This window comes from Poecilia latipinna, unplaced genomic scaffold (genome assembly GCF_001443285.1).
Source record: "Poecilia latipinna isolate Pla-1442-1.1 unplaced genomic scaffold, P_latipinna-1.0 Scaffold54, whole genome shotgun sequence".
Taxonomy (NCBI): Eukaryota; Metazoa; Chordata; class Actinopteri; order Cyprinodontiformes; family Poeciliidae; genus Poecilia; species Poecilia latipinna.
In genome coordinates this window covers 1,333,160-1,351,045 of record NW_015112670.1, presented here as the reverse complement: position 1 = coordinate 1,351,045, position 17,886 = coordinate 1,333,160, and the positions used below count along the sequence as shown (strand labels likewise).

Below are 17,886 nucleotides of genomic sequence, written 5' to 3'. Positions count from 1 at the left end.
AAGACAGATGTCGACAATTATAGGTGGTGCAGTGGGAATAATTAGGTGTAATGTGCGGGTATTCAGGACAAAACATTAGGAGAAACGCAAAATGATTTAGGCAGGGGACAGAATAAACAGTTAGATTTAAGAGAGATGACACAGGGACAAAGGATAAAGAGATGGACACAAGCTGAATGCTGATAAGCCTGCAGGTTGGAAAAGAAAGCATGGATAGACTTCAGCTGGCAGAATATGGACAGGGATGAGCGTATAGACTGGGAGATAAAGGCAAGGGTGTTAACATAAGATATCTGGAAGTGACAATAAGAAAACAAGAATCAGTAGCTTACATTTCTGGTCCTTCCATGTGACCGTGGGCTCTGGCCGGCCGACTGCCAGACAATAAAGGTTTACATTCTCTCCCTCATTCACTGACACGCTTTTTGAGATGTTTACGATTCTTGCTGGCACTGAAAAAAACAAGATTTCACCATTAGAAGCCGACCTCAAAATCACCTTTCACTCTCATAAATTATTGATAAGGTTTGGCCTTGCAGTTTATAAAGGTGTTAAGGTCTTTTGCGTTTCAGACAGACAGGCAATCAGCTGATTAATGATCTGAGCCTGGGTGCTTACTGAACTGTGCAACAATATGGTCGACCATCTACTTAAAATGCAATAGATCTTTAAGCTCCTGCGAATGAACATTAAAATGCCCTCCTTCTAACACTTGATCTCATTTCATCCCTAGCTGGAAAGAACATCTATTAGGTTACTCACTTGTTGGAGGATTTTTTTTTTCTTGTATGCCTTTAACATAATGACCCTAAACTCAAAGTACTGGTGCACTACATATGTTCTTAGTCTGATATCATGATGGACCTTGAATTTAAATGACCACGTATCATTATTTTTAATGAGCTTGGCTCAGAAATTTGTAGCATCAACTGAGGATTTTCATGTTATGTCTTTCTGGAGTGGAAAGCTTGCAGAGATAAAGCACAGATTGCAGTGATGCTACTGCTCGGGGGTATAATTATTTTGTGTACCACCAAGCTCTGACTTCAATTGGAGGCAACTTGGAACTGAACATAAACAGTCATCCTTGCCAGCTTTCAGATCCTGCAGACATCGCTGCTTTTAAATGTGTTAGTAAAGTGGATTCACCTGTGACCAACCCTTATCATTTATATTTAAGCAAAATGTAGCTAATACAGGTATCAGTAGTTTTATTCTGCTGGTAATGGATAACTATTATATGAACATAGGAATTTACCAGACCATAAACTGTAAATAGGGGGTGTGAGGCCCTCCCGGCAGACCTGCATCAATATTTTGTGTCACTCAAGATCAGTCAGTTTCACTACACTGAGTTGCTGACGTGATGACTGAGCCTCAGTCATGAGCCTACGTTGACAGTCGCTGTATTTAGTCAGACAGTTGGACTGCCTCCTGTGCATTTAATCTACTCAACACAGATGCTCATTCATTCGTGGCATGCCCAAAATTCTGTTTACGGTTAATGGAAATATAGCAGGCTCTAGGAATGAAATAAGAAATGCATTTAAGTTCTTCTGCAGGACGCCTTCATGTTCCCTGTCACCTGCTGTGCTGTAATTATAACCTAAATATTTGTATCATAGCAATCTCTATCAATAATACCATTTCTAGTTTAGTTTAGTTGAAATACTTCCTTTGGCATGAATTTTTATAATAATTCAGATACATTTGAAATACTGATTACAAAATGTTACGTACAAGCTTACATGAATAAATCAATACATCTAATTTTTGTTAAACATTCCTTATCAGGTTGGAGCTTGACCACACACTTTTAGAAGCTATTAGCAAACTTCTGACATATTTCTGGCAGGACATTTGAATACTATTATCAGAAAGCTTATTTTTCTCGTCCTGACCTGACTTTCACGTGCAGTTTGAAGATTTTCAATAAGGTTGAGATAAAGATCAGGAAGCTTAAAGCAGTTTTCCATCTAAAAAACAATCATGTGTTTCCTTTACACTCAGCAGTTACACTGACTGACTTTAAGAAGTAAAGCTTGGGATTTCAAACTTACAAATACTGTGTCATCTGTCAAGCATGAGGGCAGTTTATTGTACTGTGTGCTGGTTTAGATGTCATTTATAACGGTGGAAGTAGTTGACATAATGAAGAAAGATGGCCACATCTAAATTCTGCAACTTAACTTTCGCTCATTGCCAAGATGCTGAAAACATGAATCCCAAACACTCATCAAAACAGGTTTTAGGATAGATAAAGCAGGCTAACAATTAACTTCTACAGTGATGCAGACTTCAGCCCTACTAAACCCTACTAAAACGTGTGAACTATTCACAAAAGATCAATCCTTTCCTGTAAAAAAAACTTTACGATTGCTGATAAGTCTGGTCATAAATGCTGAGTTGTTTGTCGATAACTTGCTGAGGGACATTTGATCAGATACTAATGGGTTGGTATGTGTATATCTTGACTTTATTTCACACGTTTTCAAATAATAGAAAAAAATCTGTAATAAATGAATTCCATCTTGAAACAAAGATAATTTCAAATGCATTCTTAAGAGTCAGACATTAATCACGTTCTTGCTAACAATGAGTGCATGATAAACTTTTCTTCTGCACTATATTTGCATAGCTAATGTCTAAAATTGCAGCACACGTATAAAAATGCAGACTCCGGATGCATCAGTCAGTTAATCATTCATTGCATTTAACTGCCACACATTAAAATTCAGTTGTCACATCTCAGCTGCTGACCTTGGACTATGAGGTAGACGTGGGTGATGCGGGGTTTGTTGTTGGCCTGAAAGGTGCAGGTGTACGGTCCCTCGTCTGTTACTTGCACCTTGTCGATGAGGATGGAGAACTCCCTGTTGCTGGTGTTGACCAGCGTCACTCTCTTGTCCAGGGACCACTTATCTGTCCCCGTGAAAAGGATGTTTGAGCGGTTCAGCCAAGCTTTGTGGGTCACCTCCTCGTCGATCCGACATCTGTTAGACAGCATAGTGTGATTTATAAGTGGCAGGATTTTCATTTCAAAACATAACATCTAGCAGCAAAATGATTACCTTTCTTGCTAAACATGCTGTACATAGTCAAAGCTTCAGAGGATAAACAAATATATAAACAAATATATTGTATATATAGGTTGCTTTTTTGTATATAAAACAATATTTGAGCTATTTGACCATTCTAATTTGAATTGAGTAAATAAAACATGACTTGCAGAAGAATATATACCAAATGACAATCTACGTGTTTTTTCACATTAAAACCACAAGCCTCAAATATGAACTATGTATTAATATGTATTATATTGGAATTGTACTCGATAGACAAGCACGATTATTAAGTGTTAGTTTAAGAACACATGCTTTTCTAAATCTTCAACAGCAAAAATACAGTATGTGTAATGTGCATATACATGCAGCACACCTGAGCCAATACTTGGTATTTTAACTTTTACTGCAGTTGAAGCTACACGTCTTCTTTGGGTATATTTATCACACCTATTAATAGAGACTGTTTTTTTTTTTATTTTTTTTTTTTGTTTGTCCTTTGCAAAATAATTCAACTTCAGTCAGAATAACAGGAGGAAATGTTTGAATGTCAACTTTCAAGTCTGGGCACAGATTGCCAATTGAACTTAGGCCTGGACTTTAACTCCATTTAACATGTTATCTTTTAAGACTGCTTAATATTTACCCCCCATATCTGTGACCAGGTTTTCTGTTCCTGTTGATGAAAAGCATCATGATCATAATGTGGCCCCTTTCATCACTGGTTTTCTTCTTATCATTCATCTATAAAGCCCAGAGTTTTGGAGTGCATAAAAAATAAGTTATCCCGTCCACAGATGGTCCCACCTGAGGTGCAGCTCTCTGCAGCGTGCCACAATTACTTCTCTGGTAATAAGTGAGTTGAGCTGCAGTCTTTCTATGTGCAGAAAATGCTCCATGAGTTCTTCACGAGTTTTATTACAAAAAATACAGTTTCTTCCCACTTCACGATTGTGTTCAACTTTGTGTTGGTCTATTACATAAAGCAACGCTAGAATACATTAAAAGTTTGCAGTTGTGACACGAGAAAAATGTCAGGAGCTGCATGAAACAGATTGTGTTTATACTGCATGCTTGGACAGCTTTCTGCAAAACTTTTTAGCATTACAGAAGAACCCGACCTCCATTCTTCTAAAAATAACCCTTCTGTTGCTGCTGTTTCGATGAGAATGAGCGAGCGCTCTCTGTTCATTTAAGAAAAAAAAAATGCTGTGACTGCAAAGGCAACAGCACATCATTTACCTCATTATCATTCCCATCAAACTATTCAATGACCCTATCTGCTGAATCAGCATTGCTTTGTCTAGCTAATTTTTTTTGCAACCTTTGTTCTTTAATTTGTCTTTAGCTATTCTGCAATGCACTCAAACGTTTTATGCTGCATTCCTGGAGAAAAGGGATTGGAGTGATAACACATTCGGCTGTCTAAGATCAGTCATATGTCAGAAAACAGCTTGTGAGCAACACATTGCATGAGAAGAGGCTGTATAACATTATTCGCGGCTTAGTAATTTGTTTTGTCGGGAAGCAAACTTAGAAAACCTATTTGGTCTACAATTCAAGAAAGTAGTTTTGCTCCCTAAATTAAAGTTAACAGCAATAAATTGAAAAATCTGTCAAACAATGAGAAGTAATATGGCACTTTTTGCTGGAGCTCTGTAATTTGCTTTTGTGTTGTTGTGCGCAGCCTGACACAAATGCCAAAGCTTTGACATCTAGTGCTTAGCTTGGCCACTAGATGTCCTTAACCAGCTTCAACTAGTAAGAAACCAGCATTCTGAAGTCCTCATGTTTAATTGATATGACCTGGATAAATATCTCTGAGGTAGATCACTCGCCAACTTACAAGCAGTGACACAATGCGTAACAACCAGAGCACAACAAACAGACTGCAAGGCACTGATCTGATGTTCAGGTCGACATGAGACCTAAAAGCACAGCGTTCTTATCCTACTCATAAAGATTAGTGCACTGTTTGTAGCTTGTGGGTTTAAATGGAGAGACAATCTAGTGATAAATCCCTCCATAAAAATGCATTATCTATGTACACACATCGTCTAATAATCTATTTTTAAAATTAATCACTTCTGCACTGATGCTGTTGCAATGAGAATGTATGCCCAGAGGAAATGAGCATCATAATAACATCAACTGAGCCTCATCTTAATGGGCCGCATCAAAGCCAACACAACAGCATTGTCTTAGGCATAACACAAGTATTTGTGCCACTTGGGCATAAGCAATTTGCATGAAAATAAAGCAGTTAAGTCTTTTGTTTAACAGCTATGCACTGACCAACATAGACCATAACCAAGCAGATATGTTTTCATTACAAGTTGCGCTGATTAATCCATGTCACAGTCATCAACTCTGGAAATGTAGTTTACGTGTGATAATAAAGTCATTGAAAACGTAAGAATAACTTGGAACGAAAGAGAAAGAAGTCACACTGACAGCAGATTTTGTTGCCTAAGTTTGGCTTTCGCTTAAAATAAACTTCATGTATTTGACTTCACAACATCAATAAAGCAGCTTCAGGCTTCATGTCCTGATGACAATATAGATCTTGCTTCTTTGATTTCCAACTTTGGTGGAGACTTGCTGATGCTGACAAATATTGACAGAATTGTACTTGGCTTCACAACAACATGTTTGATTTTCAAGTAAGGTCGACTCTTCTTTCAAGGGAAAAAGCCTGGTACTAAAAGACAAATTTGTTCATATTTGTTAGAGATGTGAAGACTCAAAGGTGATTTAAGTAATGTTGACTGAGGTCTTTTTGGTATTGCTGAGTGTACTGCCAAGCCAGGTCACAGCCAGGGGGAAAAAAGCAAGTTGGCTCTTTTCCTCCCCTCAGTTGGAAGTCAGGGAAAGCTGTGATTTCTACTTTATCACGCACAGTAAGACAGGTGTGGCTTGGACAGAGAGGCTGTTCACCCATCCATGGACAAGGACAAATTTATTGACTGCTCTGAAAAAGATGGGCCAAACACTCTAAAATAAATTATTTGTTATGGCAGTAGCATCGTATCACACTAAAACAAAATCCAACTATTTATTTAAGGAAAAGGTATCCAGAGATGAGAAAATAGTTTTTTGATGAAATCACTATTGGCATTTTATGAAATCTTCCCTAAGGTACAAATATTACACAGTGCAAGATGAGTACATCTTGCACTGTAAGTTATTCTCACAAATTGAGTTTGGCCGTGATCAGGATGGTGAAGCTGCTGTCGTATTTTTTTTTTATCTTGCTTGCTATGCATGTTGGCATACCTAAAAACAAGTCTTAAATGCATTAAACATGTGGAAATAAAATTATGTGGAGCGTTAAGTCCTGTCATGTCAACTTGCTTGTACTGAATATTGTTGTGTTCCACTGCATCAGGTAAGAGAAATTACATTTGTCTTGTTGTCACAATCTTCTTTTGTTTCCTTGGAAGACTTTATAAGCTGGAGATGAAAGCTCATAGTCTATCAGCATCCCCAAGTGGTCAAACAAATATTAGTTTGCCTAGTTAAAAAGTAGATCAGAATTGCACTTTGAGTCGCTCTGAGCATTTGGCATGTCACGGTGAGTACAGAGAATAAATGTGCATAGCACACAGTATAAGATTGTGGTTTCAGGGTCAAACTGTTCCCCAGCTTAGCGCAGACTGAAAGGCTCAGCCTCACTTTGGTTTTTAATCTAATCAGAGGAAAAACCAGGATATCCAAGGCTTGGCACAAAAAGAAACAACTAGCTCTGTTTGTGGTTAAAACAAACAACATATATTATTATGAGATATAGGGTAAGGGTTATGGGGTTAGGGCCCTGTAGGTGAATCCAGGTGTTTTAATCCTCTGGGACCCAGTGAAGATAGTAAAATCTGAAGTGATTTGAGTGCATTTATTAAACTTGGAGAGAATTCTGGTTGCTGTGTTCTGAATGGATTGCAGATAAAACTGATGATCTGAGTAGAAGTGTGATAACAGAAATGCTTAATAAATGTTCCCGAGATCCACTCCAGAGACCATATGTTAGAAATATTTCTTAAATAAAAGAAGCAGGGAGGAGAGACTGATCAGATACAAGTCAAAGCCAAGAAGGGAATCAACTCTAATTTCTTACATTAGCCTTAGCTGCTGCATGAAAAAAGATAGTGTCTGACAGATTTAAGAATGTAGATGACTAGTGTTCAAACCAAAAAAAAAATAAAAAATGAAAAAATGCTGAAGAGCAAGTCGGTGATCTGAGGGTGGAGGTGGAGGGTGGATAGTCTATCCAACTAGTATGATAAATGCATCTTACAGGAGGTGTAAGATGCATTTATTTCAAGCCATTCAGCACATCTTTGCACTTTAGTGTTGCCTATAAATCAAGTTGGCACTTGAATGTAAAATTTTAATACTATTCAATTAGCCACACAGACAGAGCAAATGTTTTTTTTTTTTTACATTTTAGGACTTTTAATCGAAGTTATGAGACACAGACTTGGCAATTAAAGATGCATGACAGGCGGTAGAAGGGCAAGCATGTTTTTTTTATGTAATCAGTTGGTGCAGGTGTAGGATCAGGAGTTACCTCAAAGTGACGCTTTCGCCTTCCAACACTGTAATATTGTCCGGCAGGTGGCCGAATTCTGCTCCGAGCACATCGGACCCTGCCAAGAGAAATGAGAGAAGAGTGCAATGAGCATCCAATAATGACACCAGACGCTCCGCGGCTGCTCATCAATCTCAGCTCAGGTGCTTCAAGATTCAATACCTCAGCAAGTAATCTGCAGTACCGATGTGTCCTGCATCCTGCTCACTTACTTCTGAAGGAAAAGTAATAGCTACACAAAACAAAAAGAGAGCCGTAACGTCTGCACTGACCCCCGTTCTTGAATAATAATTTGGTTTTACCCAGCATTCTGGTGGGATGTGCGTTCATTGAACAGCACTGATAATGAGCCAAGGGAAGAGGATTCACGCGGAGCTGCCGGAGCGTGAAATGAAGGGACAGCAACGGTAACAGAAGGGATGCTCATCCTGCCTACCAATACACACACAGAACTGGAGCACACGCACGGGAAAGCACAAACATATACTGTATCACCAACTCTCACAAGAACAAACACATCCTGGAAGCCATTAGCTGAAGTGGAAAAACAAAGTTGGCATCTCTGAGTGTCTTAGTCAGGCAAAAAAAAAAAAGTGAAAAGATTTAAATAGTTGGCATAAATTCTGTGCTAAAATTCATTGGACTGCAAACAATTAGAGACAAAACATTCATAAGATGGGTGTGATGTTGTATGCCAAAAGACGGTAGCTCCCCCTGTAGGACAGGTGGCACTCTTTATTCTAACTTTGCTGAAGCAAAACAGGACGCTGAATATGCTGGCTCATGTGCTCGGTCAATCTTTGATAATCTTTTATTCCTTCTTCCCATAAGATGACCTCAATATCTCAATAGGCTTTTGCTGGGACCTAGCCTTGAGGTTTAATAAATGGTGACTTTATGAAATAAAGCTGCCGCGCTGAAGTGTTAAGAAGCACCTCAAGGTTTGTTAAGTAGAAGTCAGCGACACGTTCAGCATGGCAGATGAGAACCTGCTAAAGATGAAAGCCAGAAGTAATGGCAATGCACATCTAAGAAGATGAGAACTCTGGGTTTTAAATTAGACATGGGTTTTTGAGGAATCATTATTTGATTACACAGAATAATGAGAGAGGGTTTCATATTATAATGGGCATCTTGCATCAGTAATCAAAAGGTTCTTAAAAAGCATAATAAGAAGTACTGCTACTGGTACTAAAGAACAACTTATAATTTCTTAACACAAGCTATTCCTTGACATTGGGACAAACAAAATGACAGTATAATGCCTAGTATGAGTACTGGAGCCTTTAGAGTTGATGGGGAAGTGGAGCGAATCACAGGGTAATTATGGAAGAATACCCGTTGGAGGGCAAAAAAGACTTGGAGCCGGGACAGAGGTAGAGACATACCCAAAACGTCACGACATAGAAGGTATTAATGTAAGGGGCATAAATACAAATCCAGACCACACACATTTCATCTGCATCAAATCTATCATGTTGCTTCAATTCCACATGTGCACTAACTAAAATTATACACTGCTGTTTTTAGTTGCATTGTGACAAAATGTGAAAAACATTTGAATACTTTTGTAAGGCAGCGTAGATACTTAAAATGAAAAAAAAAATGTTAGGGAATAAACATAAAGGAGCCAGGAGATAAATTTTCTGTCACCATAGTAAGATTGTTTACAACACAGAGTGAGTGAGAGTGTGTTTCCCAAAGTGTCATGCTGTCAACAGATAGAAACAAAGGTTGGGTTTGTGTGCGTGGGAAAACGGCGGTGGAACGGAGGAAACAAAAGCTTGAGGAGATGCTTCATGGTGAGATTTTATGGCTCTTTTGTGTTTTTGCAAATGTAAATTAGGTTTGGCTTGCCTGTATGGATGGAGCGTGGTACTGAAGGCTATATGCTTGCATGTGTAATTGTATATTCATGTGTGGAATGACTTGTGTGCGTTTCATTCTGTGTGATGCCCATGGCAGATGCTGGGAGTGATTGTGTATATTCTTGTTTGCGGACATACCAACAGGGAGAAAGAAAACAGGACAAACTAATGACGCCTCGGAAGAAAATTGGCCCTGAAAATCTCTCACTAAAAGCTGTAATCGCATTAATGGGTGCTGCTGCTGTTGCCACTGCTGCTGCTGCTGCTGCTATCTAGGCCGGCCAAAGATCTGAGAACTGGCTCCAACCCCAAAAGCCTTGAAGGAGGGGCACGGTACATTAGCAGCTGCGTTTGACATTCAAAAATGCTCACAAGTTTTAGGTTTTCTTTCTTTTAATACTGTGGAATAATCCTGCAATGCTTAACCAGAGCTCATCCTTCCTGCTTTTTAGTCGTCGGCTGTCTTTCAGCTGTTACCTTTAAAGTGCTCCGTACTCCACACACCAGGCTTTATTTGGGTTAATTTAATTCAGTTCCAGAGCTTGGAGACACGTGTGACACGCTGTCATAAAAAACATCCCACAGACGCAATTATAGCCACAGACATAAAGAAAAGATGATCCCTGTAATAAAATATAACGCTGGGGCAAACACATTCTACACACACAAACACACACACACGTGCACTTGTTTTGCTAGAATGATTGATAAATGCAAACTCCAAACAACACTGCAAGGGTTAGGAACCAGCAAGGGGGCTATTCCCATTTCCCTACTCAATTCCCAGCTTCGCAGCTCGATTGGCACCTCAAAATCTAAGTCATGCATCAGCCAGTCTCCTCTCTTCCAGGCGCTGCATAGCATGATAACCAGGTCAACATATCTGCCACGTACTCCTCTTCCTCACACTGAATCACTGGACGAATCACAGACAAGCCTGTTCGAATGCACACAAAGAATGACGCAAGCTGCCACACGTGAAGGAATCCACTGTGACATCAAAATCAGAAAAGATTCCCTTCATATTTCCTATTGGAAATAAGACATACACACAAATACTTTTAAGTGAAAACCCCCACTCAATGATTCATGCACTCACCTGCAGGACTGTGTAACTCCCTCTGACCTCTGCCACTCTCTCTGAATGCATCAGTGAAACAAGACCTGCATTTCAGCAATGGGAAACCACCTCTGTCCTCCCACAAAGGTGCCCTATGAAAAATGCTGGGATTTCAGTAGCTTTTGTACCTGAGATTTCCTTACAAAGTATCATGCAGTTCCGTTGTGAAGTTTACATGGACTCATCATGGACATGAAAGTCTCACACTAGGTCTTAAATGAACTGTTTGAACCAATTTAGGACACTATGACTACAGAACAAATAACTTTATTGTTAGATTCACCTATACATCCTCACTAATATGTAGCTAAATATTCTTCGATACATGCCAACTTTGCCACTTACATGTTGTAACCAAAGGCAAAATTCTGACTTGATATTTGATCCCTTTGCTTGGCAGATTTTGTAAAGTTCATTTATTGTGACAGGTCTGATATTCTGGACCTAGTCATTAAGCACAGTACAGATATTTGGGTTGGTGCCAGGGTAATTTCAGAAACTTAAAAGTTTTTCTTTTTGTTGTTGTATTTTTTTCAGGCATATAGTGCCATTTCATAGTACACTTAAGTAACTGTTACTTCCTTTGTTATAAAAAATGCTGTATATTTCAGAAACAACTTGCAAATTTGACTTCACATCATAGCTGCATTTGAAGACTTGAAATTGGTCTCTGTCTTTTTAAGAACCTCTTGTCCTCCCTCTTCACAACATTGCCTCTCCCTGTTGGTCCATTGATGCTGTTTTCAGCCCTTCTTAGGAGCCTTGTATTTTGTTTTACAAAGGAGCTACATTTCATAATATAGTCTTTGGAAAATGCAAATTCAGGATATTGTTAAACCTTATGGGTGCTTTATGGAGCAGGAGGGACTGAAGTTGGAAGGAAGAACTTTGGGGAAGAATTGCAGGCCTTAAGGCCACCATGAATGGCTGCCACTGAAGATTCAAGGATCCCTAAAACAAGCATGATTGAGAGAAAAAGTTTAAGAATTGGGCTGTAGTTTTCTTGCACTAATATGTCAACTTAGTGCAATGCATTAATGCAACAGAATCAAAATAATAGTGACGATTATGGAGATATGATCAAAGTTATGGGGAGAAAGATTAAACAACTGACTGTTACAGCTGGCAGCCCTTTGAGAGGCTGTCATATAATAATCACAATTAGCTTGGCAGGTGTATGTTGCTGTGATAAAATCATTGAACACTAGAGGATAAGCATGCTGCTGTGTTAACATCGGTAAAACCTTCTTTTTCTTCATATTAAACATTGTACAGCTACAGAGTTCTGCATTTTTACAGATGGTTTTTGTTGTTGGTTCTCAATAGAAGTGAAGGACCAATGATAAAAATACACACAGTGTCAAGGTTAGATTTTTATACAAGCTTTTAACTAGAAAGGGAAATTTTACAGATATGCTTATGAGACAGAATGATCTCAAGGTATTTTATTTAGATTGGAAAAAAACAACAACCTTGAAGTCAAAGGTTTGTAAGGGTGTACATTTATTAAAGCTGAATATTTACATCAGAGACAGTGTGTGAGAAAAAACATTATCTTTGCTAATGCTCTATTTTCCTGTCAGAGTGAATTAATACACAAGAGTTACTGCTTGCGTACTAGAGTGGTTGGTCAGTGCATACAGGCTGGTCAGGGATGCACTTACAGGAAATGAATCAGACCACTCAGCCCTCTCATCTTTTTGAGAATATCTGTTTTGTATTCTCAATAAATATTTCAATTTAACAGAAAAAAAAACAAAAAAAACAAAAAAAAAACTTTGAAGTATGTCCAGAAGCCCATAAAATGTGGATTTATAGGTCATTTCATGCAAATCTGTGGACCAAAAGGACAAGGAACACTTTTTATGTAATTCAGGTAAGCTGAGAAAGTAACCAGCTAAAATCAGACTTTTTTACTCGTATTAAACTAGTGCAGAAGAGATGTGTGTGTGTATGTGTGTGTGTGCGTTTGTGTGTGTGTGCCCATGGTTGTCTGTCCTGTGCGTCTCTGTGTTGCCTTGTCCGCGGCGTACCCCACCTCTCGACCAATGACTGCTGAAGATAATCACCAAACTCTCACAAGCGGGTATACACAGAGGATGGAGGGATGATATCATGCCTTAGAGAGAAAACATAAGTTGCCTTATAAATTGAGTTTAACTAGAATCCAATTGAAATGCAAGTAATAATTATATAAATTTGATTTTATATTTCTCTGTATAAACCAGACATTTTTGGTCTTGTACTTGAGACGACTTTTGCTATGCATTGGTGCTATGTATATAAACTGAGTTAAATTGAATTGAACATTAATTCGCCAGTTTGAGATTGTTTTCATTTATGTGGTATGCAGTTGCAACAGAAAATACAACGAAAAGACAGCTACTGAGATAGCAGCTGAAGATGTACTAAATAATTTTTACATGATTTACTTTTTCTTTTTTTTTTTTTTGCCCCAGAGTTGTTTATAGGTTTTCTAAATGAATAAGAAATATGAACTAACTAGGCAGTATAAAAGAACAGGTAATCATAATTTGGCTGAATGACAGTATGTCTGCAAACCAACCTTTGCTAATACAGTTGCCAGCACATTACAAGAAATATCAAGAAATGAAATACTAATGAAGCCAGACAGCAGCCACCAGTTTCATACTGCAAAAGCAAAAACATCTGTGTCACCTTCAGCAGTCTTTTTTTTTTTTTTTTTTTTGCCTTAGATCACTGTCTTAAATTCTCATTTTTCCTGCTCTCTCCTGGGTTTGGCAAACAGGCTGAACTGCACCCACCAGGATGATTCAGGACTCTTGGCCACCAAAAGGGAGTATGCTTGCCAACAAGGAAGCTTAAACCATCACTCTAAATGGGGAAACACAAAATGAAAAGACTGTTTTCTTTGCTATTTTATTACTCTTAAAACAAAACTGGGAGCAAAACCTGGTGAGTCAACATTTTAAAAAAATATATAAATATATATCTGACAACAAATGATAAATACCAATGTAGAACAGAGCTGGAGAATGTTTCTGCCGAACACCGCAGTGGCCTCTCATGTTGTTGCCCACCAACATATTGAATTTCCCCTCTTGCTGCTGTCTACAGCAGATACAGTCTGGTTTGGCGAATGGTATCTCTTGTCCTTGCCACGACCTGCTTTGCACACAAATGGAACCTCCACCAGTGGAGCACACACAGACAGGCACAAACGCTCACATTCAGCCAACCACCTCAGGCTTTTATCTGCACAAAGTTATGAGCCTCATGCCTAAATTTGACATCATTAAAAAAAATGCAGGGATAGCAGGCAGACAATAATGCAGATTATTGTTCACTGTAAAGGAAGTTTTTTTTTTTTTTAATGGTTATTCAGCTCTGCTATACACAGCGAAAGCAAAAACATCCTTGGCTCATCTGATGATAATGTTTTATCTGTCACTGGCCTAGATGTTCAACCATTATCCCGCCACTTGCATTTTATTTTCTTTTTGTCTCCAGAACACTTTTTCTTGTCTGTCAAAGTGTTGCAAGGCTGCTTGTTCCCTCACCACCAGACATCTTTTATATGATTTGTATTCTCTTGACTTTTACATGAGCCTGTTTGTAATTGGACTTGCTATAGGCAGAAATTTGTGTGTTGCACTCTTTTGAGCAGCACAACTACCTCGAAAACTCCTTGAAAGGCTGCTTTTCTACTGTTTATCTGCATCGCATTGCCCTTGACTATCACATAAACATACGGAGAATGGGACGCTACTTCAGAAGACATGATTGGTGTCATGACGGATAAGACGCAGAGGTTATAATGGAACCCATAACAATAATCCGTCTGAAAGAGGTTTGCCGTGGTTTTTGAAATTAAAAAGAAGAAGAAGAGCAGCACTGCAGCACAAGGTGGAAGGGAGAGGTGAAGATAGATAACCAGGGTGAGGTGAGGACCTGAAAAGGAAAGTCACTGAGAGGAGGGAAAAGCTGTAAGGGAATAGGGAATTATGAGGTAATGGTGACCACAGTCAAAGCAGCAGGGGAATCTAATCCAACATAATAGTGGCATACTGACCTTCCATTTTAGTAGGTACACCTGTTCAAGAGCACGTCAGCTAATCAGCCAATCACATGGCAACAACACAATGTATTTGGACATCTTCACACATGGTAAAGCTGACGAGTCTGAATATATATTTTTAAAAGCTGCTTTAATTGAATTTTTCTCCAAAAAGGAGAACATATCTTTTGAAGGACTATGACAGCGCTAACAGTAAGTCAGATAATCACTGGTTGCAATCAGGGTATGAGGAACATCATCGCAACATACATACAGAAACTACATCAGACAAAAATCACACATAGCTGCCAGATAAGGACAGGAAACCAATGATAAAATTTGCAAAAAAAGAAAAGTAGCAACAAATATTTTTGACAGGTGTGATCATTTTGAAGTTCAGGTGGAATTCTTTAAAAGCAACTAACGTCTTCCTCTCTGTGTGACAGGTCTAAGTTTTAAAGGGCACCTTTGGATGGAAAGGGAGATTTGCATCATGCATGTGCATTTGACAAACACCCTGCAACTATGTGCTGATATTATGTCAATATGAACCAAAATCTCAGAGTAATTTGTTTGATATCTTGTTCAAACTGCACTACAAAGAATTAAAGCAGTGCTGAAAAAGAAGGGGCACATCCAGGTACTCGCAAGGTTTACCAAATAAAAATAGCCTGTGAATATAAAAGGCAATGAGAAAAGAAACAATAGAAAGCCATCTAAATGCTGTGGTGAGGATAAAGTGCTGCTGGAAAGGAGAACAAATCACAGAGAGACACACCCGCATAATTAACACCGGCATACTGCAGCCAATTAAATATTTACAGGGGCCCTTCCCTTCGACACCTTGATGATGAACAGAGGCAGCCCAAGGATTATCAGATGCCAGAGCCGCAGGCAGGAGACAAAGGGGTTGGGGATGAGGGATTAAACATTAACAGGCACCGATATCCCCTTCTCTTCCATGTCTGATCCCATTAACTCTGGACAGCCAAAATCCAACCCCATGTCCACCTCTTTTCCTGCCCTCATCTTTTCTAACCACCTTTTCACTTCAGTACTCATTCAACCCCTCTATTGCTTATGTATAAAACCCCAGACTCCCCTCCTTGGCTGCTTCCACCCTCGGTACCACCTGTCAGGGACAGAGCAACAGGAGAGCAGGAAGAGAGTGATGGGCAAGTGGCGAGAAACCACCTGGATGCCTCGTGCAAACAGCTCAACAAGACGAATACACGGGTCGCTTGCTTTTCACAACTGCTTGTGAGGTAAAATGGATGTCGGCAGGATTCCACTTGACAGGAAATCTAAAAAATGTCAAAGAAGTTAGGGTGGATGAATTGTTTTGAATTTGTCTGGTAACGTCATTTTTTTCCTCCTACAGTAAACATGCTTCTTTCCTTCGGAGAAATTTAGTGAAATAGCAAAATCAATTGTACTTTGTTGCTGTGATTTATTCTGACATTATAAATGCTCCACTGGGATTGTTCAGATGCATCAAGAAGTTTGGCTTGACACCTCATTGCTCGTCCCTCAAGGTCATTTTGTTTGACACAGAAATAATGCTTAACTCATCTAAATTTTAGACGCATTTTGAATCATGATGTAAACAAATGCAGCACATTACCCGTTCGTGTCTTACCAAAGATGTGACATTGGCTTCTTTTCATAGTACACATGCTGCATCCACAATTCTGCCTCCAGTCACTTCCTCCAACCTAGCATCCTTCCCCCTCCCTCCTTTCTCCCCTCCCTCCTCCCACCTACTAATCCCTCTTCACACATCAATCAATAGAGGACTGCAGAGTGCACAGAGCCATACAGTACTCAATGCAGCAGTTGTACAACTTCAATGGGCAGCCACAGATCTTTACCACTGAATCAAGAGTGGCTAGGGAAGAAAAACCCAAGAGCGCTAAAACCTGGGACGAGCCCTGCTATGCTTTCTTTTACCCCCTATTTTCCCTGAACTGACATCTAAACCCCTTAGCACTCTCGAAATCAATATCGTAGTTAAACTGTTACTTCCTTTTCCCGGTGAGTCCACTCACAGACACGCGTGCCCGCCTGCCTTACACAAGGCCCTGTAGACTCCCTTAAATACACCCTGTGCACTGGTAATTTGACAGATTTGTGGGGTAGTGTTGACACTGCTTTAAAAAAGAAACACACACTGAAAAAGCAACCAAATGGAATATAATCCCAGCTACGCAAGAAGCCCAATAACATCAATAAGACATAAAGAACAACAGGCTAAGTGGCGATTAGGTCACCCAGCCAGGTAAGACAACAGAGGCCTCAATAAACTACTGCCACCGTAGGCATCAGAAGGTATTGCAGGTATCTGCACAAAAACCCATTTAGGAATGTAATGTATAAAAATGTTACTTAAAAAATGAGCTAAAGTCCTGTTTCTATTAATTGATTGCAAAGACCTTAATATTCCGCGAAATGTAGGAGTTAATATGAAGTCAGTGAGTACAGCGTGTTTAAGCATCACTCACCGGTTTGATACATTTAATTCACACCAGATGTAATCACAAAGCGCTTTTCAAGACAGTTAGGTTCAATTCATGTCCAGAAATGTACAATAAAACCAATTTAATACAGTCTAGTCATATAGACAAATTCAGTATTAAACAAGCAATACAGTTTTTACAGCGTTATGGTACCATTGTGGTAAGAATAATATAATTATTTATATTATTAATATCTATTCCTATTCTAATTCACAGATGAGCATAAGGAGACAAAGAGAACAGTAGAAAACTATTTAAGACACTGATTTTAGGCAGTTAGCAAAAAATACAATCCTGATTAAATCTCAGCCTTTGGAATACCAATTAAAGGCAGCTTCAGCTAAAATCACAGAAAATCAGCACAATGTGACTTTGAGCAGATGTACAAAGTGGCACTGAGAAAAAAAAAACACTTGCAATGTTAAACATTATTGTAAGCATGTTCAGTATACAAGTTTTTTTTTTTTTTGCCAATGACAAGCCACCTGCTGACTACATATTTAACAAACAGATTTGCATAGATTGTTGCAAACATTTACTTCAAAAATCTATTTTATAGAATTGAAATGTCAAAATATTTCTTGTCCTTCAACCCACTTTAGAGGTGGTGTCAGCATTTGAATTTGTTTATTGAAAAAAGTCCTCCGTTCACACATGGTAATAATTTTCCTCCTGAGTAATCAGATTGTGTAAAGA

The 17,886-nt window shown here is 38.9% G+C and overlaps 1 protein-coding gene across 2 annotated transcripts in view; it reads right to left on the bottom strand.

Moving 5' to 3' along the window:
* The window catches only part of iglon5 (IgLON family member 5), a 163,913-nt gene that overhangs the window by 23,041 nt on the left and 122,986 nt on the right, over nt 1-17,886 (bottom strand). For both annotated transcript variants that reach the window (XM_015053787.1, XM_015053793.1), the window contains exons 2-4: nt 7,627-7,705; nt 2,761-2,993; nt 333-452 (exon numbers count right to left, since the gene is read on the bottom strand). In XM_015053787.1, the coding sequence (XP_014909273.1) occupies nt 333-452; nt 2,761-2,993; nt 7,627-7,705 (432 nt within the window). The remainder of the gene's footprint in view (nt 1-332; nt 453-2,760; nt 2,994-7,626; nt 7,706-17,886) is intronic.